Source organism: Urocitellus parryii, chromosome 11 (genome assembly GCF_045843805.1).
Source record: "Urocitellus parryii isolate mUroPar1 chromosome 11, mUroPar1.hap1, whole genome shotgun sequence".
Taxonomy (NCBI): domain Eukaryota; kingdom Metazoa; phylum Chordata; class Mammalia; order Rodentia; family Sciuridae; genus Urocitellus; species Urocitellus parryii.
The window spans coordinates 3,431,469-3,456,158 of NC_135541.1; the positions used below are offsets into that span (position 1 = coordinate 3,431,469).

The window sequence follows — 24,690 nt, forward strand, 5'->3', positions numbered from 1 at the left end:
TCTCAGAGGAGACGCAGCCTGGTGGCCAGGTGGCTTCCACATTGCATCATGCTGTAACTCGACAAAAACGTGTTTAAAAGATAAGTCATTGTCGTCCTCAAAACTGTCAGAGAAGCCTGAGAAGATTCGGCACAGGTTCTCCGTGGCAATACCAGGTCCAGCTGCTCCCACTCGGCCAGCCCAGAGGCCCCAGCGGCCCTAAGGGGTCTGGAGACCAAGCCTCAAGCTCAGTGCCCGAGACACTGCCCCTACATAAGCCATGGCTCCCTATGCCGGGCTTCGTCCCCCAGGTCAGGCATCACCTCACCTAGGGGTCACCCCCACATGAGGCTCACCTCCACACAGGGATCCCCTCCACATGGGGATCACCTACACATTCAAATCACCCCCACATAAGGACCACGTGTACATAGGGATCCCCTCCACACAGGAATCACCTGTACATAAGGATCACCCAAGGATCACCTCCAAATAGGGATCACCTCTACAGAAGGATCCCCTCCACAGAAGGCATCCCCCCATGCTGAGCACCACCCCTGCATAAGGCATCGTTGCGTGGTGACCTCACCGGGGCATGCACTACAGGGACAGGGGTAGGATAATTTTTAAAGGTCTCAAGAAAATCCTATAACAGGTGTATTTTTCAGTTTGAAGAAATTCAGATTCAATGATTTCAGAATGAGCCCTTCACACCTGAGCCCCAACACGGAGTGTCCAAGGGCCACGCTGGCGCTGCCCAGGCACCCCCAGGCACCTGCATGTGGTAAGCCCCAAACTCAAGAGCCAATCCGTTCTGCTCAAAGAGCATGAACCAACACATAGATAGACCAGCGAGATCTTCACGGCCTAGTGATGGGGCAGGGCTGCTGCCCGGGGAGCCGTGGTCCTAGGACAAAGGTACAGCCCTCCACAACCCTGCTGGAGGGAGGTGGCACCACAGCCAGTCGCACACTCTGGAGTCCACCCTGCAGGGCTGGGCCTCCACCCGAGGCGGCACACGGGCTCCAGCCACCCTGGCAAGGATGTGGCTACATGGGGGGCTGCTTCTCCAACCGTCCACAGCTGACCCAAGACAAACCACAACGAAGAGGCCCCTGCTGCCGTGGCTAACCACAGGCCGCAACCGCTGGACAGCTAGTGTGACGCAGGGTTCTGGAGCTAGTCTGTGGTCATCATCGTCTTGCTGTCCTGGGGACGGAGCCGGGGCCCGGGGCAGCTGGTTTCTTTTTAGAGATAACAAAACATTCAGGGCCCAAACAAGTCACTCAGATTCAGGTGACTGGGCATGAACTGGACTCAATTTCCAGCCACTGTTCTCCTGGCCAGAAGGCCACCTGCCCAGATGTACCATTTAAAGATGAGGCATCCATCAAAGGCCTTGGGGTTTGTGGCTGCAGCACCTGGTAAACTGAAGCATCGCAGGAGTCTGCGCACTTGTTCTCCAAGGTTAGGAAGAGGAAAGCACTGGTGAGGAGGCAGCACCGTCCCTGGGAAGGGTCCGCCTGTGCAGGGAGCTGCTGCTCAGGACCAGTCCAGAGGAAAGCCTGCGGCCCCTCCGCTCCCAGGGAAGCAGAGGACCTGGAAACGTCCACCTAGGACAGCTGGACATCTGATGGCACTGAGAAACTCACTTCCCTTTGAGTGTGGCCACTTGCACCTCACTGCAGAGACCCACCCCCTCTGAAGATACCCAGTGGCCATCTACGGACGAGATGCCATAGGGCTATAGCAAGCTCTCAAACCACCTGGAGAAAGGGCCGAGAAGAGACTGGCCACCATCGGCGGACAAACCCCAGCCCAGTGACGGGACCTGGCGTCATCTAATGCTTCTCTCTACCTGTTTAACATTTTCCATAATAAAAAAACACTTATAAAAACATATTGGCAAAATCTTCACCAGTGAAATGACACTGTGCCCAGATCTGCCTCAGAGTGACTCAGCCTGGGAGGCCCAGCAAGGACCCGATCATGACCACCGTCCATTCACCCCCCACCCTGCTTTTGCTGGTGCTTGAAGTGTCCATTTTATAAAGACTTAAAAAAGCAAAGAAAAGGGGCCTGGGGTACAGGTCAGTGGTAGAGCACTTGCCTGGCGTATATGAGGGTTCAACCCCAGCACTGCTGAGAGAGAGAGAGAGAGAGAGAGAGAGAAAGAAGAAAAGGAAGAAGGAAACATGGGAATCTGCAGCCTGGATGCATAAATATTTGAAAAGGCCTCATCCCAGCTGGAGGCAGCGCTCCCTAAAGAACTCAGAGAAGCAGGAGTGGACTACAGCAGGACACGCCCCTCCAGGGCCATGGCCGAACCTGCAGAGCAGGCCACCTGGCTAGCCAATCGTGTTCCCACCCTTACACAGACGGAGGCTGAAAAGAAGGGATGAGCTACGACCACCCCAAGAGCCCTGCGGGCAGCAACGGAGCTGGCACCACGTGCCACTGGCTGAGCACTAGACCAGGCGTTGCATGAGACGCCTCAGTTCAGCATACAGACTGCCCCGGGGAGACTGCAGAGCGACAGGGGGCCCCACCAGGGTGACAGGCCCATATTGCTACCCTGCTGGCCCGCACCACTCCCACCTGGGCAGCAGCATCCAAGTCACCCACAGAGCCCAGGGTGCACCCTACGGCCCAGTCTCCCAGCTGGCTTTTCAGCCCTGAAGCCCCAGCCCTCGAGGAGCCAGGCCCACCGGAGAGGCCCACCCATGCCAGGGTATCTGCACATGGCTGAAACTGAGTAGCTGAGATTGCTGATAATTAATAAAACAGAACTGGGAACGACAGGTTCATCAAAGCAGCGGGGACCTCAGATTGGCTCCAACGCCTGGCGGGCTGGAATTTCCCCCTCACGGGGCTCTGAATCACAGGCTGGTGGGGGGGACGTGCAGCACCGCCGGTCCACGAGGCCCAGCCAGCACTGTCGCCAGGCCTCTTCAAGGAGAGCTGGACAGCAACACGTGAAAGCCACGGTGGGCGGGCCCAGCGACTTGCTAAAATGGCTTTCTCAAACAGAAAACTAAATCTACACCAGCGCTGAAGAGATGTCTGTGCACACAGTTCTTCACCTGCACCTGTGAACTCCGACTCCTGGTTGTGATGCAGATACACTCAAGTTTGACTGTAAGAACTTTATCACCTGTGCACATTCAAGCTGTACTATGTTTAAGATCCTATGAAAAGCACACCAAATGGCCTCGTCTTTCAAAATGATGATCACTTCTGTGATTGTGAATTAATGCTATCTCGACACATGAAGCATACTGAACTGGGCACCACTGTCCCCAATAGAACCTGCTCCTGCCAGGGACAGTTGGCTGGCACAGAAAGAGGCTCTCGAGACATGAGCCACACTTGCTGCCCTATTGCTGCTCACAGCCAGCTCTGATGGGGAAACACTGTGTCCTCGTCACCCAATGAGGCCTGAGCACAGAGGGCGATGCTCACGTTGCCGTCCGCCACCATGGGGCTGCTGAACACATACTCCAGCTGGAAGACCACGGCGAAGGCCGGGTGCTGCACCATCTCAGGCAGTCGCAGGCGGCTTCTCAAAACCAGGGCCTGGTTTCCAGAGCTGGGGCAAAAACAAAACACAGGGACACGTTAGAGTGTCTGTCTCTCACGCCCCACCTGTGCCTATCCCTACCCAGGGACCAGGGGCGCGGGAGCACTGCCGACATGGCCTGGGCACCTGTGCAGAGCTGTCCTGCATGTGCTTGGCCCCGGGCAGTCCCCAGCCAGTGCTTCCTTCTCCCAAGTGCCACAAGCAGCACCTCTCCAGACTGCCAGCGCACCCTGCAGCCAAGTCCCCAGAAGCACCACGTGGAGGAGGGTCCCATTCTCTGACACTGACTGCTGTGGAGGACGGCAGCCCCTGCTGCATCAGGAGATCCCTGTGGTGACAGAGGGACAGGGGTTTGGGAAGCAACTGCTGCATCACTTGGGAAACTAATCCCAGACACATCTGGATTCAGCATGCCAAGGGCTCCCCGGACTCTCAGCTGCCACAGCAGGAAGTGCCCAAAATGCAAACTCTAAAGTGTCAGAACACAAGAACAGGCTTTTTCCAAGTGCACTAATTTGCTCATAGGGGCATAACTGAGCAAGTGGAAGAAAGGTGACAGGGAAAAGCCCCAGTGGTGACTCCACAGCTTGCGTCCCCACGCACCTTGGGCCCCAGGGAGAATACCTGGTCCTGGAGGAGGAGCTCACTCTCCTGCTGAAGCTGGCCGAACGCGTCATGACCACATCCATCTCGGGCACCAGCACAACCACCTGTGGCCTCCGCACAAAGCCCAGGCCATTGTGCACACCCACATGCAGGCGCCGCTCCAGGACCTCCAGGGCCCCGCCATCCAGCAGGCCACCCCCCTGCAAGAGGCACAGGGACATGGAATGAGTCCCACACAGCCAGAAAGGGGGTGGCCAGAGGAGCCCCGGCAGGCAGGCAAGCAGATGAGTCCAAGCAAAGGTCAGGTACCTGGCCCCACCGTGACTGCTGGCCACAGCACCTCCTAGGTGAGGCTGGCCTCGCCACACCACGGTCCTTTCCAAGCAGCATGCCCTGCGGTGCCTGGTGGCCAGGCTACTCTAGCTTTCCAGAGCTCAGCTTTCCCAGATGGGCAGCCTCCTCCCCATGGAGGTCTGGAAGCTCACTCTCCTGAGACAAGGGGACACATGATAGAGAGGGCCCACAAGCAGAGCACACCCAGTTTCAATTCTGTGCCCCCAGAGACTTGAGGCTCTGGGAAGAAAGGGCAGGACGAGGACGACGTACACTCAGGCAGGAAGTCACGAACCAACAGCAATGGGTGGGCCCCAACGTGACCACCAGATATTAAAGTGCTTCATCTTAACAGAAAATGAACAGGCTCTCTGACCAGTGAACAGGGGTATTCCTCCAGGCCACTTGTACTTATTAAATTATGCAATCTTTGCAAAGCGACTGAATTTTCCAGTACCCATTAATCAAGTGAATGGACCTAAATTCAGCCTATTAGTCTTTGGATAATGGAAATTAAACCACAGAGACAACTGAGTATCTGCCAGTTGGATAGGAACAAAAACACAAACATAAGATAAACAAAATAAAAACACACAGTAAAGTTGTTTTTAGGAATAGGTAAAATTCAACCATGGCACTCTTAAAACATCTCTGCCTTCACACGACCCACTCTGAAAAATAAGAAAACAATGGATCTACCTAGGAAATGGTTGCCCGCAGCCTGCTTCTGCGCCATGCCTGCACGTGTGACCATGTTAGGCAGAACTAGTTTCTAAGAAGAAGCAAAAAAGCCAGCTGGCTCGCGGGGAACCAGTCACTTGCTCACTTCGTAGGCCACGAGAGTGGGAGCCGAGTGAGAGGACCACCTGTTCCCACAGGTGGAGACTCCAGCCCTGCCACTAGCGCCCTGGCAGAGCCTGGTGCACCCACAGCTCATCCTCCCTAGAGCAGAGGGAGGGCAACCCTGGGCAGAGAAGAAAACCAGGTGCTCCCCGAGGCATGGAGCACTGGAGAGGTGCGGGTCAGCTGAGGGGAAGGAGACCCATACAGGTTTGCACAGGGGCCAAGGAAGGCCTACAGAAGAATGCCCAGGAAATGAGCCTCATGTCCAAAGGCCCAGTGGCCAGCACGCGTCCACAGGTGAGTCCAGGGAGCAGCTCAGGCCAGGAAGCCGGCAGAGAAAGCCCATACTCTGCAGGTCCGGCATACAAGGCCAGGTGCCCAGCGTCAGCCTGAGGGCAGTAAGGAGCCGAAGCCAGCAGGAGGTCTGAGCAGGAGGAAAGGCACTGGCTGCCTGTGTTTCTAAAGACCACTGTGGCTCTGGGCAGAGCTCAGGGAGACACTGCAGCCAGCCTCCAGCTGACCTGCCAGCTACCTGCACACAACCAAGGATGAGTTGCCTCCCGCTCGAGATTCCACCAAGAGCCAGGATCCATGTACAAGAACACGCACAGCAGGGTCCTAACGGCCCCGCCTGGAAGCAGCTGAGGCCACCCTATTGATGGACAGACATGTGGCAGGGCACTCACAGGAACACCACACAGCAAAGACAGTGTGCAGGCTGCTCCGACAAACAGCCCTGCACAGTGCCCAGCAAAGACAGCACAAAGAAAAGGCGGCTTCGTGGAAATAAAGGTGAAACGAGACAAACCCACACTCGTCCAGGCACCTCGAGTGACAACCCAGGACAGGAAGCAAACACCGGGTAGCAGGAAGGCCTGGGAGCGGGAGGCTGGACCAGGAGCCTAGGCTCCTTTCTCCTCTCTTCCATTTGCCAAGCCCCTCGCCCTCTGTAGCCTGACTGATGCAAGGAGATGCCACTCGGTCTCCTGGCATCTGTGGCAAAGCTGCTTGTGGAAAAGCCAAGAGTTAGCACCCTCGGTGTCCCAGGAGGCCAAGCAGCTCCCTAGTCCAGTTCTGCTGCCCCTCCTCCCGTCCTTTAGAGCTGAGACCAGACAGGGCCACCCCTCCTCCCTGCTGGTGGCTTCAGCTCAGGAGCAGTCAGCACCAGGCCCGGGCAGCACGGAAGCCATGTGCAGCCCACCTCCTGTTCCTGGGCCGTCCAGAGGAAAACAGAGGCCAGGCCGGGCATCTGGGACAAAGAAAGAAATGAGGAGTCCCCCAAACCTGCAGAGGCTCTGAGGACCTTCGAGTGCACAAATGAGCTGCGTGAGAATACCCAGGGAAGCTGGTCAGGAGGGGGGCCAGAGCTTGAACTGTCCTCGCACTCAGGTCTTGCCGCCTGCAAGCTGTCATCACAGGACGGGAAGAGGGGCCCTCGGTATGGGGGTCCTGCTGCAGGGCAGCCTGAGCAGCACACGGGAGCAGACGTGCACGCTGGGGCACGTGTGCTGTGTCTCACTATGGCCACATGCACGTCCCTGCCTGATGGGTGGGCAGACCCCCCAACCAGGAGCATGAAGCACCCTGCCAGGGCATGCAGTGACAGAGAGGGACAGAGGAGTGCTCCCATGGGCTCCCAGGTTAAGGCTTCTAGGAATGTGTCCATGTGGATGGCAGAGTGCCCAGGGTCAGATAGGGTGAGACGTTTTCAGCTGCCTTTAGGGGTGAGCAACAACTCTCCAGTCACCTCCTGAAATGAGCCACAGTGCCTGGTCACCCATGCCCACTTGGGGTCATGATCTGCTATAACTGAGGAGTGTTTTGTCATCTACTGAGATGAGAGTCAGTGTCTCCAGCCAAAAGTACCTTTGTCACCTTCCAGGATGGGGGGCTGGAGGATCTCTGGGGTCTGAGGAGGAAATGGGTCCCAGGAAACCTGTTTTACACCAACTCAGAGACAGAAACAGCGTCCCTCTTCAGCCACAAAGTTGGGAGAGACAGGACCACATCCCCTGGGCACACCGTCCACCCAGCAGCACCAGACTCCAGCAGCTGGCCCAGCCCTCAGGATGCCCTCCTCGCAGCAGGTGAGACGTACCTCCTGGACGTGATCGCAGGCGAGGAGCTGCACCAGCTCCTCCTCGAACCTCCCGAGGGAAGGGCACAGGGTGAGGAACAGGTCGTCCAAGTGCCACGTGACGGGCTTCTGGAGCCGAGGCTTCCGGAGGGCGTCGCCTGCGGTGAGAGGCTCGTGTGAGATGGCCCGGGGTAGCAGGCAGAGGACCCCCAGGCCTCAGACCACAGGCAGTGGGACCTCGAGGCCAGGAGGAGGCAGGGGAGTCACCTGGACACAGCCCGCTGGGCCACCCACTGAGCCAAGGTGCACAAACTGCACTTGCCACTCAGATTCCAGCAAAACTCCTCCAGAGGCAAACTGCAAGTGGGCCACTCAAAGAACAAGGGCAGAGAGCAAAGCACGTCCACTGCCCTTCAGCTGGGTTCCCTCAGCACCGCCTCCTCAGCCACACCAACGCCACTGCATTTACCCGAACCAGCTGGAAATGGGACCACATACTGACATCTTGCAGCAAGCAGACACACAGACGGGCTGGCACCACAAGAACCAAGCCCTGGTTCTGACCCAGAAGCACCGCCTTCTCCCTGAGGTCACACCCAGTGCAGAGCGGGCACACAGCACAGCTGAGTGGGAGCTGGATCTGCTCCACGCTGCAGGACCAGGAGAAGCAGCCACTTCCCAACCCACACAGGGATCTGGGCTTCCTCTCCCGGCCGCTGCAATCTTCTCCTCCTACCTCCAACTCTTCCTCTGTTTTTGTGATTATTTGCATATTAGGTCTTAGGTTTTTAAAAGACAATTCCAAAGTTAAGTAAACACTTGGTGCTAAGGAAAACGTGGTCAGAAGGGAGGGTGGGAGAACAGGGAAGAAGGTTCATCTTTGCCTTTGTGTCCACAAGAACCCAGGGACAGACGGCGGAGAGGGCTGCACAACAATGTGAATGTGCTCAATGGCCCTCCACTGCCCACTGAGGGATGGGGAAGATGGCCTGAAGTCCACCATCTGCGCAGTGGCTGAGCGAGCATCCTAGACAACCTGAGCTGGGGACCACCCTGCACCCAGACAGACAGGAAGCAGTGGGGTGGGGGGAGCAAGGCAGCAGGGAGGTGGGAGGCCCCCGCAGCACCCAAGGCTCCTGTGCTACTTCTGGGAAGACAATGGCAAGGCCAGCAGGGGCCTGGGAAGGTGACCAGCGCTCAGGCCACTCCAGGTGAGCAGAGAGCATCCCAGCAAAGTAAGTCAGAGGAGAGGAGGAGAGGAGGGGGAAAGGAGGCCGAGGAGGCGAGCGGCCCAGGAGAAGAGCAAGAGAGAACCCACAGGCCACTGTGACCCGGTGGCTCCCGCAGACGCCCCCCACTAGGCAGCTGTGTCCTCCACCTCGATGCACACGTTCACCTCGACGGTGCTCGCGGGTGCCCTCTCAGCCCGCCCACACGAGGGCCTGCACCACACTGGCCAGCAGCACGGCGGCTTCACTCACGAGGGCATGACAGCGGCCACCCAGAACCTTCTGCTCTAGACCAGCAAGGCCACTGGCCACAGAGCAGGCTGGACCCGGGGTGAGGGGCCCTGTCAGCAGACGTGAGGGCTCCAGGTGGACGTCACTGACGGGACGCCACTGAAGGGAGGTGGTCACACCCATGTGCACCTGCAAGTCCTGCACCTCCTCCCACGCTGAGGCCCCTGCTCTCAGCCTTCACTGGTGGCACCGTCCACAGCGCCCCACCCAGGGACTTCTATCAGCCACCACAGAAAGCCGAGACTCCCGGGACACCCCTGCCCCACCTCAACTCCCGCAGCCCCCAGGGCACTGTCTGCTGGACTACCCCCAGCACACTCCAACTTGACATCCCTGTCACTGGGCAGCAAAGACGTTCCCACAAGGTGGCAAGGACACGCAGACGCCACCCTCTGGCAAGGACAGTGACGACATGCCCAGCTCGCACAGTGCTGACTTCTTAACTCCTACAGAAACAGAAGGGGAAACCCAGTGTCCTCCTCGCCCACACGAGGTGTGGCATGCTGCTCCTGGACACTGGTGCAGGACTCCAGGCCACAGGCATCTGAATGTTCAAAATGCAGGTGTGACAGTGAAGATGACCAGCTGCAGTGCACACAAGGGGAGCCCCGGGTCGAGGACCGAGCCCCTTAGGGGCTCTAGGGAGATGAGAAGCTAAGCATGGGCGGGGCTGCAGGAGAACAAAACAGGGACAGAGAAAAGGGGCCACCAAAGGCCACAACCCAGTTGCTGGCAGCACCGGTGACAGAACAGGGGACACACCAGCTATAGCAAGAGAGCTGAGTAGCCTGGAGCCAGGAGGGAGTCACATGGAGGGGCTGCAGCCACAGCAGGGCCAGCAGCCGCCCCTGCACCTCCTGCCCTGCACACAGCGGCTGGCCACAACTGCGGGGTGTGGCACAGCAGGACCTGTCCGAAGGAAGAAGTCAGGTCCGCCAAGAGTCGCCAAGGCACCGCCTCCTCAGGAGAGCTAAGGAGCTTCTCTGGAGGCAGGTGGGCCTGGGAGCCAGGCCTGGTGTGGACCCAGCTCTGCTCATGGCCCTGGGCCAGGCACTGCCCCTCTCAGTTTCCACAGCTGAGCAAGGGGGGAGACCGTGCCCCCCCCCAGCCTGTGGGTCTCGCTACCTGCAAAGTCGCTCTAGAGTCACCGTAAACCCTGACGAGGACGCAGGCCTCGCTTGGCTCCCAGGAGAGATGTGCGCACACATAGGCCACCAGAGCACAGTCCTAAATCCTGGGAACAGCCTGGCTGTGCATTCCACACGATACTTAGCAAAAGAACACCTGGGGCTCAGGGCCGCCCTACTCACAGCCACCATCCCCATCTGGTCACCATCTCTGCTGAGTGTCCCCTTGTCCCACACCAGCCAGGACGTGTGCCGCAGACTTGTTAGCTTCCCATGGCTCCGCAAACTCCCACCAGTGGCGGGGAAGAGCCGAGTCTTGATTTGGGGATGGAAACCAGGTGAGTCCCTGAGCACAGGATCCACCGTGAGGACCGAGAAGCCACTGAGGGAGGGAAGCGTGGGCTTCAGCTGAACGTGAGACAGAGGTCCCGAGGCAGGAGCAGAGCTCCCGGGCTGGTACTTTGCTAGTCCATCTCACTTTCTCCCCCAAACAGTCCTGTCCCATTTTACAGAGGAAAAACAGAAAACAAGGCCTGGGGAGGGCAGGCGGGGCCGCAGGGATCTGAGGTCTCCAGCCACAGAGGCTCGCTCCACCCCCCCGAAACCATCAGGCCCCAACGAACACCAAGCCCCAGCCACACAGCGACCCGGCCCCCACAACTCCACCCACGCAGTGCTCACTCTCCACCCTCGCTGTCCTCAGGCACTTTGGGGATCACAGGCCCCTCCCTGCCAAGGGGCGCACTCTTTCCTCCAGAGCTAAGGGCACCGTGAAAACTGGACCACCCCTCCCTGAGCACCCCACCTGGCCTTGGGTTCTAGTTCTGGAAAGCCCAGCTGGACTTCCGTGAGCGGGCGTCCTCACTCAGGGAGCCTGAGCCACCCTGGCTTAACCTCACCAGCATCCCGGCTGTGACACCGCCCCACACACACACACACACACACACACACACACACACACACGGGAATCACGACCTTGTGTGGCCTGTCAATGACACAACAGAAACTTCACCTCAGTCCTCCCACTGCTGCATGTCACAAATGAACCTAAAATCCACCCCTGCAAGTGAGCAACGAAGACCGCCACTAAGAAAGCCCAGTCAGACGGCCCTCCCCGCTGCAGACCATCATCTGGCGGAAACCCTTTCCACGGGACAGTCACGAGGGTGCAGAAGCTCCTGGGCAGAACTCGGGGCAGAGCCAACACCTGGGTGAGCACTCTCAGCACTTTGACCTGGCACCCTGCATACCAGCTGAGGCTGCGCACCCAGGCTTCTCTTCCAAAACTGTCCCTGGGGAGCCAGCAAGAGTCACATCCCATGGCTCGGCTCGGGAGCTCCTGCGTGGAGTCAGCACTCTCTACCCACCCACCCCAGGGCTGCACTCGCTCCTCTTGCAGGGTCCCTGCTCATTAGACTCAATAATGACACATGAAGTGCCCTTCATTTCTGCAGCTCCTCAGGCACCACCCGCAGGTGACCAGTGCCTCAGTGCCAGACTGGCTGCTCCGCACAGGAGAGCGAAGCCAGGCCGGGCTGAACACCCGGGCTTCGGGACAGCCCTGAGGGGACTTCTCAGCTACCTCCTGCTTCTTCATCCAGAAGCCCGATTTTGGCCACCAGCTCCCTTTGTACCCCGGCTCCCCACGAGATACTGAGAACAAAACAGGTGTTTCCGGGCACCTAAGTTTCTGTCACCACCCCACCCACAAGAAGCAGCAACTCCACAGGGACCTGCAGATGCTTCCTGTCCTAGCTCAATCCCACAGACACCTGTGTGCAGTCACAGAGGGATGGATACACCTCCGGCCCCCAGAGTACAGGTCAAGACGCCCGCCACAGTGACCCTAAAATCCACACGCAACAAGGTCCTCAGCATTGGCGCAGAGCAGGACAACACACCACAGCGGAGCTCAGGGCCCCCTGCCCAGGGCCCAGGACATGCCCGGGCAGCGAGACGGGCCACAGCCCAACAGGCAGGGCCAGGCACTGGTTTTCACCCTTCACTCGAAGCAAGGGCAACAAGGCCCACTTGTCTGGCCTCCCATTTGGGGAGGTCACAGGTAGGACTCACACCAGGGGCTGAGGAGGACACTGTAAGCTCAGGGCTGGGAGGCGGAGTGGGCAGCTCGGGGTTAGGGGCTCGAACTTCAGCTGGAGGAGATGAGAACTTTCTGGAATGGCGGAGGCAGCAGCTGCACAGTGGTGTGAAGGTGCTCACCCCTGACAGTCCCCCGAAAGACAGCTCAGGTGGCAAGCTGCACGTCATATATATTTTACCACAGCTGAGAAGTTATGATGACAATGAGTTCCTAAAACTAGGGCACAGCAAGGGTGGGATACAGCGATAGTGGCTTTGCTGGCCACCGTCATAGGGAGATGGACGATGTATTTTATAAGAGTATTTACCAGAAAAGAAGACACAGGTGACACAAGGATGGCAGCTCACTCCCCAGAAGGGACAGGGACGGATGGCCTTGCTGCCTGCTCCCCAGGCTGGGTGCTGAACTAGAGTGGGACTGGGGCCAGTCACCCACCTGGAGGAGGCCGGTCCTCTGAGGTTCAGCCTTGAAACACAGACCCACAGAGAGAGAACCAAAGGAGCCTCACCGGTTTCGCTGTGAGCGGGGAGGAGGCCAGGGATCCGCTGCAGCCCCGACACCAGCAGGTTCTGGGGCACCAGGTGGAAAGCAGGCTCCAGTGGCGGGTGGAGCCGCAGGGTGTACAGCAGGCTGCAGCTCTCGATGAGGGTCATGTGCTGGTTTTCTGGGGGAAGAGAAAACGTGGGGCTGAAGCCAGGGCACTTCTGTCAATCAGCAAGAAACAGACTCAGGGTGCCCACCACTCAGGGAGGAGACAGGAGTCCTTCTGCCCCGTTGGCCTAGAGATGGAAAGCACAAGGGCCATTTGTTTGGCTTGTTTGCATGTGTGTTTGGGATCTTGTGGACTTTGTCTGTTTTTGCAGTGCTGGGATCCAGCCCAGGGCCTCCGGCGTGCTAGGCAAGCACTCAGCCTCGGTCCAGCCTTCCTCTCCCTCAGCCCAGCTCCCCGTGGCAAGGCTCGGCCAGCACACAGAGCTGCCCAAGTGTCCACACAGGAGCAGATTCAATCACAGAACATTAATTTAAGGAAATGCCTCGCAGCCAGGAGGATGAGGAGCTTTCTAGGAACTGATACGAAAACCCTCCAAATGAATGTTACGAAGAAAGCAAGGCTTAGAACAAACATTTGCTCAGTGTCATAAAAAGAGCCACCAGGATCCTGACCAGCTCCAAGAGGGAGGCTAGCAGCAGCAGCGGGGCAGCTGGCGGAGGAGAGTTCACTCTCAATCTCCATACTTTTTCAGACCTTTGGAACTCTGAACCATGTGAACCACCAGGGAAATGCCAACGCAGTGGCTGGACGGACTGCTGGCTGGAGGCTGGTCCCCTGCAACCACTCCCACTCAGAACTGAGCTTGCACACAGAACTGTGGGGGTAGAACCCTGGCAGCCCTGGATACTTCAGGAGAGAAAAATCTTAGCAAAAAGTAATTAAAGTCAATGAAAAATAACCTAAAAGCAATCTTTATAAACAAAATTAACTGTCCAACTGATTGCTTCCCATCTCAAGATTTTCACCAAATTTGGGAGGCAGGGGGTGCCACTGAACATTCTAGCACAGGCCAAAGTGTGCACACACAACTGCTTTCAGGGCATCGGGGCCACATCTCCAATGGACAAGAGGCATGCTCCCCAGCAGACCCACCTCCTGCCACTCTCCCCTCCACCCTCCCTGTGGCCTGGCTCAGCATCTGCTCTGGGCCTCCAGGATGTCCTTCCAAACAGCCCCCACTGCAGGCAGGAGCCTCCCTGCTCATCCTCCAGGTGGGCAGCATCACAGGGGGCCACACCTCCCAACAGAAGCCCAGCAGGAAACTCCCCTGCTGTGGGGCAGCAGTCTGCAGACATCCCCATCAGGTGGGCACAGCTGGGAAGGCCTCACTGTTAGTGATAACCAATGACTTCAGTCAGAGGTCTTGCTGCTCAGCTGCTTCATCTGGTAGGCAAGGTGTCATCAGAGGCCAGGAGGCCTCCCCCTTTCAGGTGGCTGACAAAGGCCACACCCCCAGCTTGCTTAGCAAAGCAGGGTGGGTGCATTTCAGTTTTTTAAATTATGCAAAAAACCAAGTCCATGACACATTTGCCAGAAACTATTAGATAACTGTGCTAAGCCAAGGGCAGCTGACATTCAGGCACATGGCGGCACACGCTGAGGCAGGAACATGCTCAGGAAAGTTGCAGTCTCTGCCCATGTGGCCAAGGACAGGCTGGTTCTTACGCTCCACAGGGTCTTGCAGAAACGGGTGCAGGAGGGCTCTGGGGGTGCCATGGTACAGCCTCAACCTGGAAAACAGGACCAGGGAACCTCGTCAACCATCCAGCTTGCACCAGGCACCAAAGGCCAGATCTGCTTCTTCCACCCCTCTAGAGCCTTCTAATGCTGCCAGCCCCGACCTCTGCAGGGAACAAGCAGCTGAGAACAATGGCGGTGGCCATGCCCAGAGCTCCACGACATGCCGAGCATGTCAGGTACACCTCAGCCCAAGACCCAAAGAGCAAGAAAGCACAAGGGAAAATCACCAAACTCCAGCGTCCCAAGAAAGACAAGGTTTAAGGGACTGCTGTGGCCTATTGCCAGAGCAGCATCCTCCATGATGACTTCACTCCAGGAACATTTGTTAAGTGTCTGGGGAGGCTTTGAGCTATCCTAACTGGGTGCTGGCATCTAGCAGAGGGAGGCCAAGGATGCTGCCAAGCATCCAGAATTCACCGGTGGCTCCCTAACCCTAACCCTAGCCCCTAGCCCTCACCACCCACCACAGAACAAGGAGGACCTGCCTGGATGTCAGGTGGTCTACACCACAGGAACACACCCTGCTGAGACGCTATGTGTGACCTTGTCCGTGTCTGCACACCCAGCTCCTAAACACAGCCTGCAGGCAGAGGCGTTTCTGCTGCTGACCACAGACCACTTCCTGGGGCCTGGGTGTGAAATGCACATGCTTCATGCTCAAGCAGCAAGAGACACACTATCCTCTCTTGGCCACAGAGGAGTGGACTTGGGACCTGAGAGTGTGAATAACGTGCCTGGACCCCACAGGGGACAAGCAACAGGGCAGGGCTGGCCCACGTGCATGCTATTGCAGACCAACACTCACAGTCAAAGCACCACTCCTCAGCTTGCTTAGAAATAACAAAACAAAACAAAAGAAAAAAGGTAAAATAAGCAAAAATCTCTTACAGTACACTATTATGAACACATAACAAACTTAAAACTCTCTGATCACCAACAGTAAGCTGTTAAGCCACAGTGAATGAGGCTGGGGACCACAGAAGTAGAAAAACAAAGCAGATACCGTTTGTCCTGGGAAGCAGAAGTCGGAGAGTCAGGTTTATTGCTGAAGATCCGAAGAATTCCAAACCCACAGGACAGTGACTGGAGGGTCCCATCCTGCTTCCTGCCTTCAGTGACCACTTCCACTACGGCCACGATATTTGGGTGGTTTAAGGACGTATGGAAGTAGAAAGGCTGCAAAACAGATCAGAGGCCGCTAGGCAGAGCCAGTGGTGGGCTATGTCCCCAGCCTGCGGGGCGGGGGGGGGGGGGGCGGGGGGTGCAGCCAGGGAGTAGGTGCCAGACGCGCTTCAGGAGCACACCACAAGCACCAGGGACTATGCATGAGCCACCCCTGGGACTATGTGCAGTGCCACCCCTGATGGGGAAAGAACAGCGCAGGAGGCCACCCCCCAGAGTCTAGCCGGTGTCAGGGCTTCTCCCGCCAGGGGCCACGCCCAGGCTTCAGCCACTTTGCCTCTGCTCAGGACCTTTCAACCCTGGGAATTCCACCTTGCAGATGCCAGCAGGCCTCGGGCCTCCTGGGGAAGAAAGGCTGACCAGCTGTGTACCTGCGGCAGGGTGGTGACTCCAGGCAGGACCGGTGGCCTCAGCCCAGGACAGAACAGGCCCTCTACAGATGTACAGGTCTGCTGACCCTCCCCTGCCCCAAGCCCAGCCGACACTCAGGACAGAACTCTCATCCCGACTGCCACCCTCCCCTCCACACTCCCTGGGGCCAAGCTCAGCCTGTCTCACAGGAGGTTCGTGACAGTCCACCTGAACTCACTGTGTGCACACCAGAAGGACCCCTGGATTTCTCTAGGTGCTAAGTCTCCCCAGCTCAGAGCCTGACCAAGGTCTTCTATGATGACCCAGAGATCTTGCTAAAAGATGTGGGGGCCTAGGCCAAGTAGAGGCCATTCAAACTGATCTCAGCAGATGTTCCCTTTGTAACCTCTTCATCCCCAACATGCAAGTGGGGGCCTCTGACTCCTGCGTCCCCAGGGCCTGAGGGGACCTGGAGAGAAGCGAGAGGTGAGGCAAATCATCTCCCTGTTCAACACACCCGCTCCCTTCACTCTCTCTGTCTTCCTGCGTCAAGTCAATGAAGTGAAGTTACCTGCAGTTCAAACTGACGGAGGCGCAGGCTCAGAAGGTGGAGCAGAGCTGCTGGTGGCATCTGCCAACCCACGGCGTCCGGTATCTGTGTGCACAGCACCCACAGGTGGCACTGAGCTGGCTTCCAGACTGAGCGGGTGTAAGGCTGGGTGAGAGCCACCCCCCAGAGGCAGGGCAGAGGCTGGCCTGCACCCGACTCCCCTATTAACAGGTCATTACCACGGTGTCACCGGGAGAACGTTTACTGTAATCACTGACCGTCAGCCCAGGATAACAGAGAGACACATTCAGACATCCGCCATGAGATATAAATCGCCATTCCATTATCTTTTATTGCAAAAACGATGAAATGATGACCACTCACAGCTGACAGGTGGTTGGACTGGGAGAGTCATGTTTCTGCTTCAAAGACTCAGCAGGGTTTATGAAGCCCCACCACCGCACAGCCAAGTCTGCACTACCTCACCTGTATATTTACACCTGTGCACTTCGGTTTTATGAACACTGCACGGCTTCTGTTTTGGCAGTAAAACGAACGTTTTAAACTCCAATATGAAGCAACAATCATCTCCTAGCATAGAGGTCACCTTGCAATTAAGTGCTCCACCTGAAGCAGTGGAGGGCTCAGATAGTGGCTGCTCGCTCACCTCCAGCAACCATCACTGGGAGGCTGAAACAGCCCGGAGCACAGGCTCTCAGCCCAGTGGCCAGCCTGGGACCTAAGAGCACATCTTTCTTGAGAAGAGGCAGCCGTCCCTGGCAGCCAGCAGGCTGAAAGGCAGGTCAAGTTCAGACAGTCCTGTCAGTTCCACTGCTGACTGACAAGGACACACTCTTCCAAAAATCCTTTACTGACCATCAGTGTAGGAACAGCTCCATGCTAAAGAACTCATGAGGAACCTGGAAAACACAAGCCAGCCTGAGCCAAGTTCAAGGTTCGCTGGCTTTATAAATGGCGGACCGCACAGCTACCGACTGCAAACACTGCTCAGGATCCAGCAGTTCTGAGACTCAGGCAGGAGCCTCCCAAGAGGGAAACCTCTGCACAGCTTGAAACACCACCCCACGCCATCATCCCCACGTAGTCACGAAGCCACTCTGACTGCTTCACCTGCACCTTAGAGCCCTGCCTTCTTGGGAAACAGGCTCAGCCAGAATCCCAACAGCACCCCACTGAGACACACCTGGGCCCGTTAGTCTAGGGGAATTTAATTAACACCAACGCCACAAGTTTTGAGAGAACAGTTCTATGCATCCACTGAAACTGCATGATTAAGCGTTCAAGTCAAGCCCATCCAATTACCCACGGGAGAAGGCCACTCAAGACAGGAGAGACGGCTCCGGTTCACCCTGCATCACCTCCCACTCATCTGCACTGACAAGCTTCCTCCCTGACAGGATAAACAGATTCATAAATCATTTAAATGTTCCTGTCCTAATGCCTACATCTTCAAAAACATGGACACCACTCGCCTCAGGCCAGTTCTCCATCTCTCACCCACGACAAGACTGGAACTGGGCTCTGCACCAGGCAAGCGACCAGCCCCTGCTGACATGTGCCCTGAAGGCCAGGGAAGAACTGAGCAGAAATCAAACTAGCACCTTCCCAAGAACTCACTTAAAGAGGCACCAGGAGCAGAGCACCTTCAGGAGGACCAACTCCCCACCAACACCTCCCCGCTTCCACCTGCAGCTCGGCCTCACACGGGGGCTGTTTCCCTGTCCCAGAGCCCACAGCTGACCACCCAGCGCCACTGACACAGCTGAACAGCTCTCCTCCAGGACACACAACCTCAAGTTCAAAAGCCAGAAGCTTCCACAGCAAAGGGTCCCAATGATGGCTCCGGCCCTCACCACCCACTACAGAACAGAGGACCCACCTGGATGGTGCCGCGGTGAGAAACCCTGGTCTACACACACGGGAACTCTGACCCTGCTGAGAGCTACCTGGGACCTCATCCGCATCTGCACACTGGCTCCTGAACACGGCCTGCAGGCAGAGTGGTCCACCAACCTCTGCTGCGGACCACGGACCACTTCCTGGGGCCTGGGTGTGAAATGCACATGCTTCATGCTCAAGCAGCCCCTGCAAGACACACACTGTCCTCTCTCAACCACAGAGGAGTGGACTCGGGACCTGGGAGTGTGAATAACATGCCTGGACCCCACAGGGGACAAGCAATAGGGCAGGCTGGCCCACGTGCATGAGCCAATGCTCAGCAAAGCACAACTCCTCTGCTCACTTAGAACAGCAGGGGAGGAGACACAAACCAAGGATGCTCCCAGAGCCTGCTACCACGAGCACACAGGACAAAACCCACCACTGACAGTGCTCCAGGTCCTCAAACAAGTGTCAGTGCCATCACCATCCAGCCAGACCCAGCACTGGAACACCTCTGGAAATCACCTGTGCGGGCCCCGCTGGAGGGTCAGAGCCCCCGGGAGCGTTCCCGCTGAGCCAGAGAGGAAGGTGGCCCTGGCGGAGGGGAGCGCTGCCGGCCAGCGGGCAAGCCGGGGAGGCTCCTACAAGGACACGGCTTCCTCAGAAGCCAATCCACAGCCGCTGTGCTATGACCACTCACACGAGGATGCAGGAAGAAAGCTGAGAGGCAGCACCTCCCACTTCTGAAGGGCACCTACATGGCCTCACTACCTGACCCGCAGGGGCAGCCCAGTCCTGCTGTCCCCTCACTGTCATGGGTGGGCAGACAACCATCCCCTGAGGGACCGACAGCCCACCTCTGAAGGGGTCCTGGGCCAGTGCACACTGGACTGAGAAGCCCCAGAGTCCCCCCGCTGTGACATTCCTCAAATCAACGGGGGAAACAGGCCTGCCACAGGAGGGGGACCGCGGTCAGCTGCAGCATGAACTGGGGGAGAGCTCTGTCATCTCCAAGAGCAGACGTGGAACGCAGGCCCTGGCCGGGTGGGTTGGAAGGCACGTCTTCAGAGGCTAAAGGAGTTCCTGATCGTCTCAGAGGAGGCAGCTCTCCCCCAGGGAAGGTCGGAGGAGAGCAGAGCTCCAGCTAGAGCTGACAGGGCTGGCTGCTCACCGGGCCCCCCAGCAGGGCCTGGGAAGAGAACCGGGTACCGAGCAGAGAGTCCGCCTTACAGAAAAGACACTCCCCTAGGCTCCAGGCCAGAGGTCTTTGCTCAAAGTCCTTTTGAGGGGACAGTGTTGTCACGAGAGCCTCTTCTCTCAGGGCTGCATCACAGTGATGGCTCAGTGAGCCCAGAGCACGCCAGGTGGGTCCATCCACCCACACGTAAGCTGGACAACCAGGGTAGCCCCACACGAGACACCCTCCTGCTGGCAGCTCACTAGCTTCACACCAGGTCACCTGGGCCACTGCACATGGAGGAACCAGGAAGACCTGGTCAGACCTCAGAACCACCTTTCTCGAAGCCAACAGGACTTCCGCAGCTGCACCCCCCAGGCCGAGGCCACAGCACACACTCAGGCGGTGGAGGGCAGTCCCCTGAGTTACCTAAACTGAGCAGGCCTGCTCTCTGCGCCCTGCATGAAAAGGAAGTCAGAGGAACACAGGCAAAACACCCTGCCAAGCGGCTGTCAGGCGGGATGCTTCCTGGGCCACCACTGGCCTCTGCTGCCCACAGTGGGCACAGCAGCTGGGGATGAGTCAGGGACGCCGGCGCCCGCTTCTGCCTAAGCACACCCTGCCCGCCCTGCTGACCTGCGGCCTTCTCCACTCAGGGACACCTCGTCACTGTGGCTCCCTGCGCGTCCCCGCCTCCGTCCTGTCCCTGACAGTGCTCCCCACTGGTGACCGTGACCCAACAAGCAGGCTCCTCAGACTCCCCACTTCAGGTGAGAAGCAGCAGCCTGGAGGGAAAGGGTCGGTCACGTGCTGCTTTCTGAGAAAAACCCCAGTGAAGGACCTGCAAGAAGGACTGCAGGACCCTGCCAAGGAGGTCACCTAACCAGGGCCCCCCGCCACACTGGCCTGGCCTGCTCGCCCCTGTCTGTCTCGCCCTGCAGGCCCCAGCCGCAGCAGCTCTTCCCCATCGAGACCCATGGTGGCTTCAATCACTGTGCTTCCTGCCCTGGGGGTGGCCCGACAGACTGCATGACAGACTGCAGGACCCCTCACCCAGCACCTGGGGAGCCAGGACCAGAGCCTGGGCAGACAGCCAGGCTCAGAGCCAGTTGGGGACCAGGGGACTCAACGAGTGTCCATTCCAGCACAGTCTGGAGCCAGGAGCACAGGTCTGGGCCACACTCTGCCACCCTCGACCAGGCACGTCACTTCACTAAGTCTCAATCTCACCACCTTAAAGGACAGCAGGAGGCAGCAGTGGCAGATGAGACCACCCATTTCCTGACTTTGTTCCAAGAACCCTGAGATTGCTCACAGGTGATGGGACCCCCGTCCCCCTGCAAGCTGCTTCCACACCAGAGGGCTTGGAGACAAAGCGCCGCGCCATGCGCTTCCCACCCCTGAACCCGCTGCCCCACGCCCTTCCCACCCCTGAACCCGCTGCCCCACGCCCTTCCCACCCCCTGGACCCGCTGCCCCGCGCCCTTCCCACCCCCTGGACCCGCTGCCCCGCGCCCTTCCCACCCCTGGCCCCGCTGCCCCGCGCCCTTCCCACCCCCTGGCCCCGCTGCCCCGCGCCCTTCCCACCTCTGAACCCGCTGCCCCGCGCCCTTCCCACCCCCTGGACCCGCTGCCCCGCGCCCTTCCCACCCCTGAACCCGCTGCCCCACGCCCTTCCCACCCCTGGCCCCGCTGCCCCGCGCCCTTCCTTCAGGTGGGCCTGAGATGCACTGGCCCCTTCTGGGCTGGCCCCATTCAGATGCCCTCGGAGCAGCCCGCCCACGGTCCCAGGCCCACCTCGTCAAAGACGATCCTGGACGGCTGCCTCGAGAGCTGCTGGACCGGCCTCGCTGAGGTTCTCCATGTCTTCCCAAAGAAGTATCGGTAGGTGATGTCAAAGAGGGACACGCGCAGGTGGCATTCAGGCTCGGACAGCACCTCCAGCACAGCCTAGGAGACGGCAGGGAGGAGCCTGAGGAGCCCTGCCAGCCCAGAGCCACCCTCGCCCACGGCGGACACTCTGGATGGCACTGAGCACTCAGCCTCTACCCCGCCTGCTGAGCCACAAGCGCCCAATTTCCTTTCGGGAGCCGCCCCTCTCCCACAGCCACTGGTCTTGGTGGGACTGCAAATCCAGCACTCAGCCCTCCGCCCAGCCAATAGGGCACTCAAGTCCCCGAAACAGAGCCAAGAGCACAGGAGCCAGGGCTGCAGATGCAGACAAGTCTGCCAGGATGCAGGCATGGAGCTGCTGGCAGCCACTCTGCCACAAGGGGGAGCCAAGGGATAAGAGAGAACAAGTCCAGATGACTTTATATGAGAACCTAGATCAAACCACACCTGAAGCTTATAGAACTGGATAGTCTGTGATGAGAGGTAGTAAACCACTTCTCTCTAACTTAAGCTTAACATTTCAATTGATTTGGTTAGTCATTTGCAGCCAACTGAGTCTGTCCTCACAGGGCCAGAAGCTCTAGATTCTCAACTTATCAGAATTATTCTGGGGTAGTATTAGTATTAGATCTTCCATGAGTAAGAAATCATAGCTAAATTGCTTGGGGGGAGCTTGATTCTTTTTCTCTTATGAAAGATTAACTTAAAAGTATCTTTGGCTTTGTATGACTCATTTTCACTCATTGATAACAATCTGAAATAAAACCAAGGAGATGAAATCTTTGGATTTTGTGACAGTGTGACTCCACAGTCTCAGATGACCTAGGAGATTGATGAGGTGAAGAAGAAACTATGAAGAATGCTCATACTGTGATTCAGAACCACTTTCCATCGTGGCATATAGGCCACTCAGAGTGTGGCTCTTTTGGTAGGATTTGTTGTGTCTTGTGAGCAGATCATGTGTCCAGTGTTGGAAGGCAACGGTCACTGCCGTATCACCAGTGGATATTTTGACTCTGAGGTTCCCTCGGCATTACAGCCCAACCTGTAATCAATAATGAATATTTCTTGATATTTACTGCACAGGACATTTATTTATACTCAATAAATAGTCTTCACAAGAAATCAGAGCTACAAAGACAGAACAAAGCAACCAGGAGACCAGCACTTGCACAGCTCGGCTCAGCCTCAGCACCCTGCTCCTGGGAGGCCGGCACGTGGTTCCACTCCTGCCTGGGAGGGTCTCTCTTTCCCTTCACTCACGGCCATTCATCAGTCATCTAGTCTGTGCCAAGAACAGGGACACAAGGGACAACCAGGCAGGCAAAGCTGCTGTCCTCACAGGTCCACTGGAGAAAAGACTTCTCTGGCCGGTCAGGAGAACACCCCTGAGCCAAGCCTGGGGCACCTGGGGAGGACGGACCAGGTCAAGGGACAGCGACACCAGTGCCCTTCAGGGAGAACTGGGGCCTCTCTTTGGCTCTGTGATCCCTAGTTTTCTACCGTCTACATTCTGCTCTGGCTTCTGCGGCCTCCCTCCCAGGGCGATCCCAGAGCTGGCAAACAGGCTGCCCGGGAAAACATCTCTGAAGGCAAGCCACCATGCAGTCCTGCCTGCCCCTCAGCCCGCCCGGCTCTCACACCCCAGGAGACTGCGCCTCTGTCCTCCTGGTCCCAGGACCAGGGACCAGGCAGCTGGGGCAGCCCTATTCTAAGGCCACTGAATCGTTCCAGCTGGCCAGTCCTAGGCCTGCCTACTCTGCCTCACACACACCTTCCTGCAGGAACCCCAGGACCGGCTCCCCCTAAGCCGACCAGAACCTCTCACCTCCTGATGGACCCTGTGCACACGGTCACCTTCCTGCCCTCGGGGAACCCTCACAAGCCCTCTATCAATGACTGTTGTCTCCTGATCCCAGCCTGAGAAGAAATAAAAGCCCAGGGACATTCTCCAATGGTGCCTGCAGACTGCAGCAGATGGAGAGAGGAGGAGGCGGGCAGCTGGGAGGCCACAGGAGTGGGCCTCATGGAGCCCACTCAGAAACTGGCCTTGCCTCCCAGAGAGGCCAGAAGACACAAAAAGACCCCAAGCAGAAACGGCCCGTTCTGATTCAGGATCTAGGAAAACAGCGGCTGCTGCCGTGGGGAGAGGTGGAGGCCACAGCCGACTGCGGACAGGAGGCAGCAGGAAGGGCACTGGCTAGCAGCAAGTGGCCCTCAGGCTGTGTCCTGAAGGAGCAGGGGCAGGCTGGACGCAGAACAGGAGTGGGAGACAGGAGGGAGAGGGCGGCCAGCTGCCTCAGATGGCCCTGCATTCCCGGGTCCAGTTTGGAGTCCCATGTTCCTAGTGAAGGACAATAGCACACCTTCTGTCTGGGACAGACAGGAAGGAAGGAGGTGGCATCGATTCCAGGGATGGCAAAGACAGGATGAAGTCTGTGGAAGATGCCAGCTCAATGCTGTCCTCCCGCTGTGCAGGGCCACTGTTCCACAGGGGCCTCAACTGCTGCCCCTGCACCGCCCTCCTCCCCTCCACACCCGCCTCCCCTGACCAGGCCACCCAGCCTCTCCAGGCCCTGCCCTGCCTTTCCCCAGGGGCTGCCAGCTCTCACAGGCTGAATGACCCCATCCCCAAGTGGACAGCAGGCTGTGAGGAGGCGGAAGGCCGGCTCAGGGCCCAGGCCAGGCCACAGGAGCAGGGCTGGGCCCCTGCACCTCCCAGTGGGAGGTCTCCAGTCTCTCCTGCTCCCTCGCCCTCCTGCCACCTTCCGGGAAGGCCATTGCTGCCATTGCTGGCTTTAGGACCAGAGCATCATCTCTGTGTCCCAGCACCGCTCCAAACAGGTGTCCAATAAACACCAAACTGAACTAAATAGCCATCCCAAGCAATGAAATGACGTCATGGAGTGGGAAAGCGAGAAAAAGACACTAAGAGCATCAACAAAGTGCCTGAGCTCGAGGCCAACCCAGCTCCATCCCGAGGCAGGGCTGCTGCCACCCAAAGCCACCAGACTCAGAAGAACTGCAACTGTGCACCTGGTGAGGCCCTCTGAGTCACGTCTGCCCCAGTCCTGCCTTCCTGTGACTGCTGTTGGACTCTTAATGTAGAACTGGCTTGGCATTCCTGCAGGGACTCCACGGGACATGATGTCCGTCCGTCTGTCTGTCTCTCACAC

The 24,690-nt window shown here is 57.9% G+C and overlaps 1 protein-coding gene across 1 annotated transcript in view; it reads right to left on the reverse strand.

The window, feature by feature from the left end:
• Nphp4 (nephrocystin 4) overlaps positions 1-24,690 on the reverse strand; it is a 100,810-nt gene that overhangs the window by 69,335 nt on the left and 6,785 nt on the right. The window contains exons 3-9 of the mRNA XM_026386062.2: positions 21,419-21,571; positions 15,463-15,635; positions 14,385-14,449; positions 12,675-12,830; positions 7,440-7,576; positions 4,184-4,365; positions 3,442-3,568 (exon numbers count right to left, since the gene is read on the reverse strand). Coding sequence (XP_026241847.2) covers positions 3,442-3,568; positions 4,184-4,365; positions 7,440-7,576; positions 12,675-12,830; positions 14,385-14,449; positions 15,463-15,635; positions 21,419-21,571 — 993 coding nt within the window. The remainder of the gene's footprint in view (positions 1-3,441; positions 3,569-4,183; positions 4,366-7,439; positions 7,577-12,674; positions 12,831-14,384; positions 14,450-15,462; positions 15,636-21,418; positions 21,572-24,690) is intronic.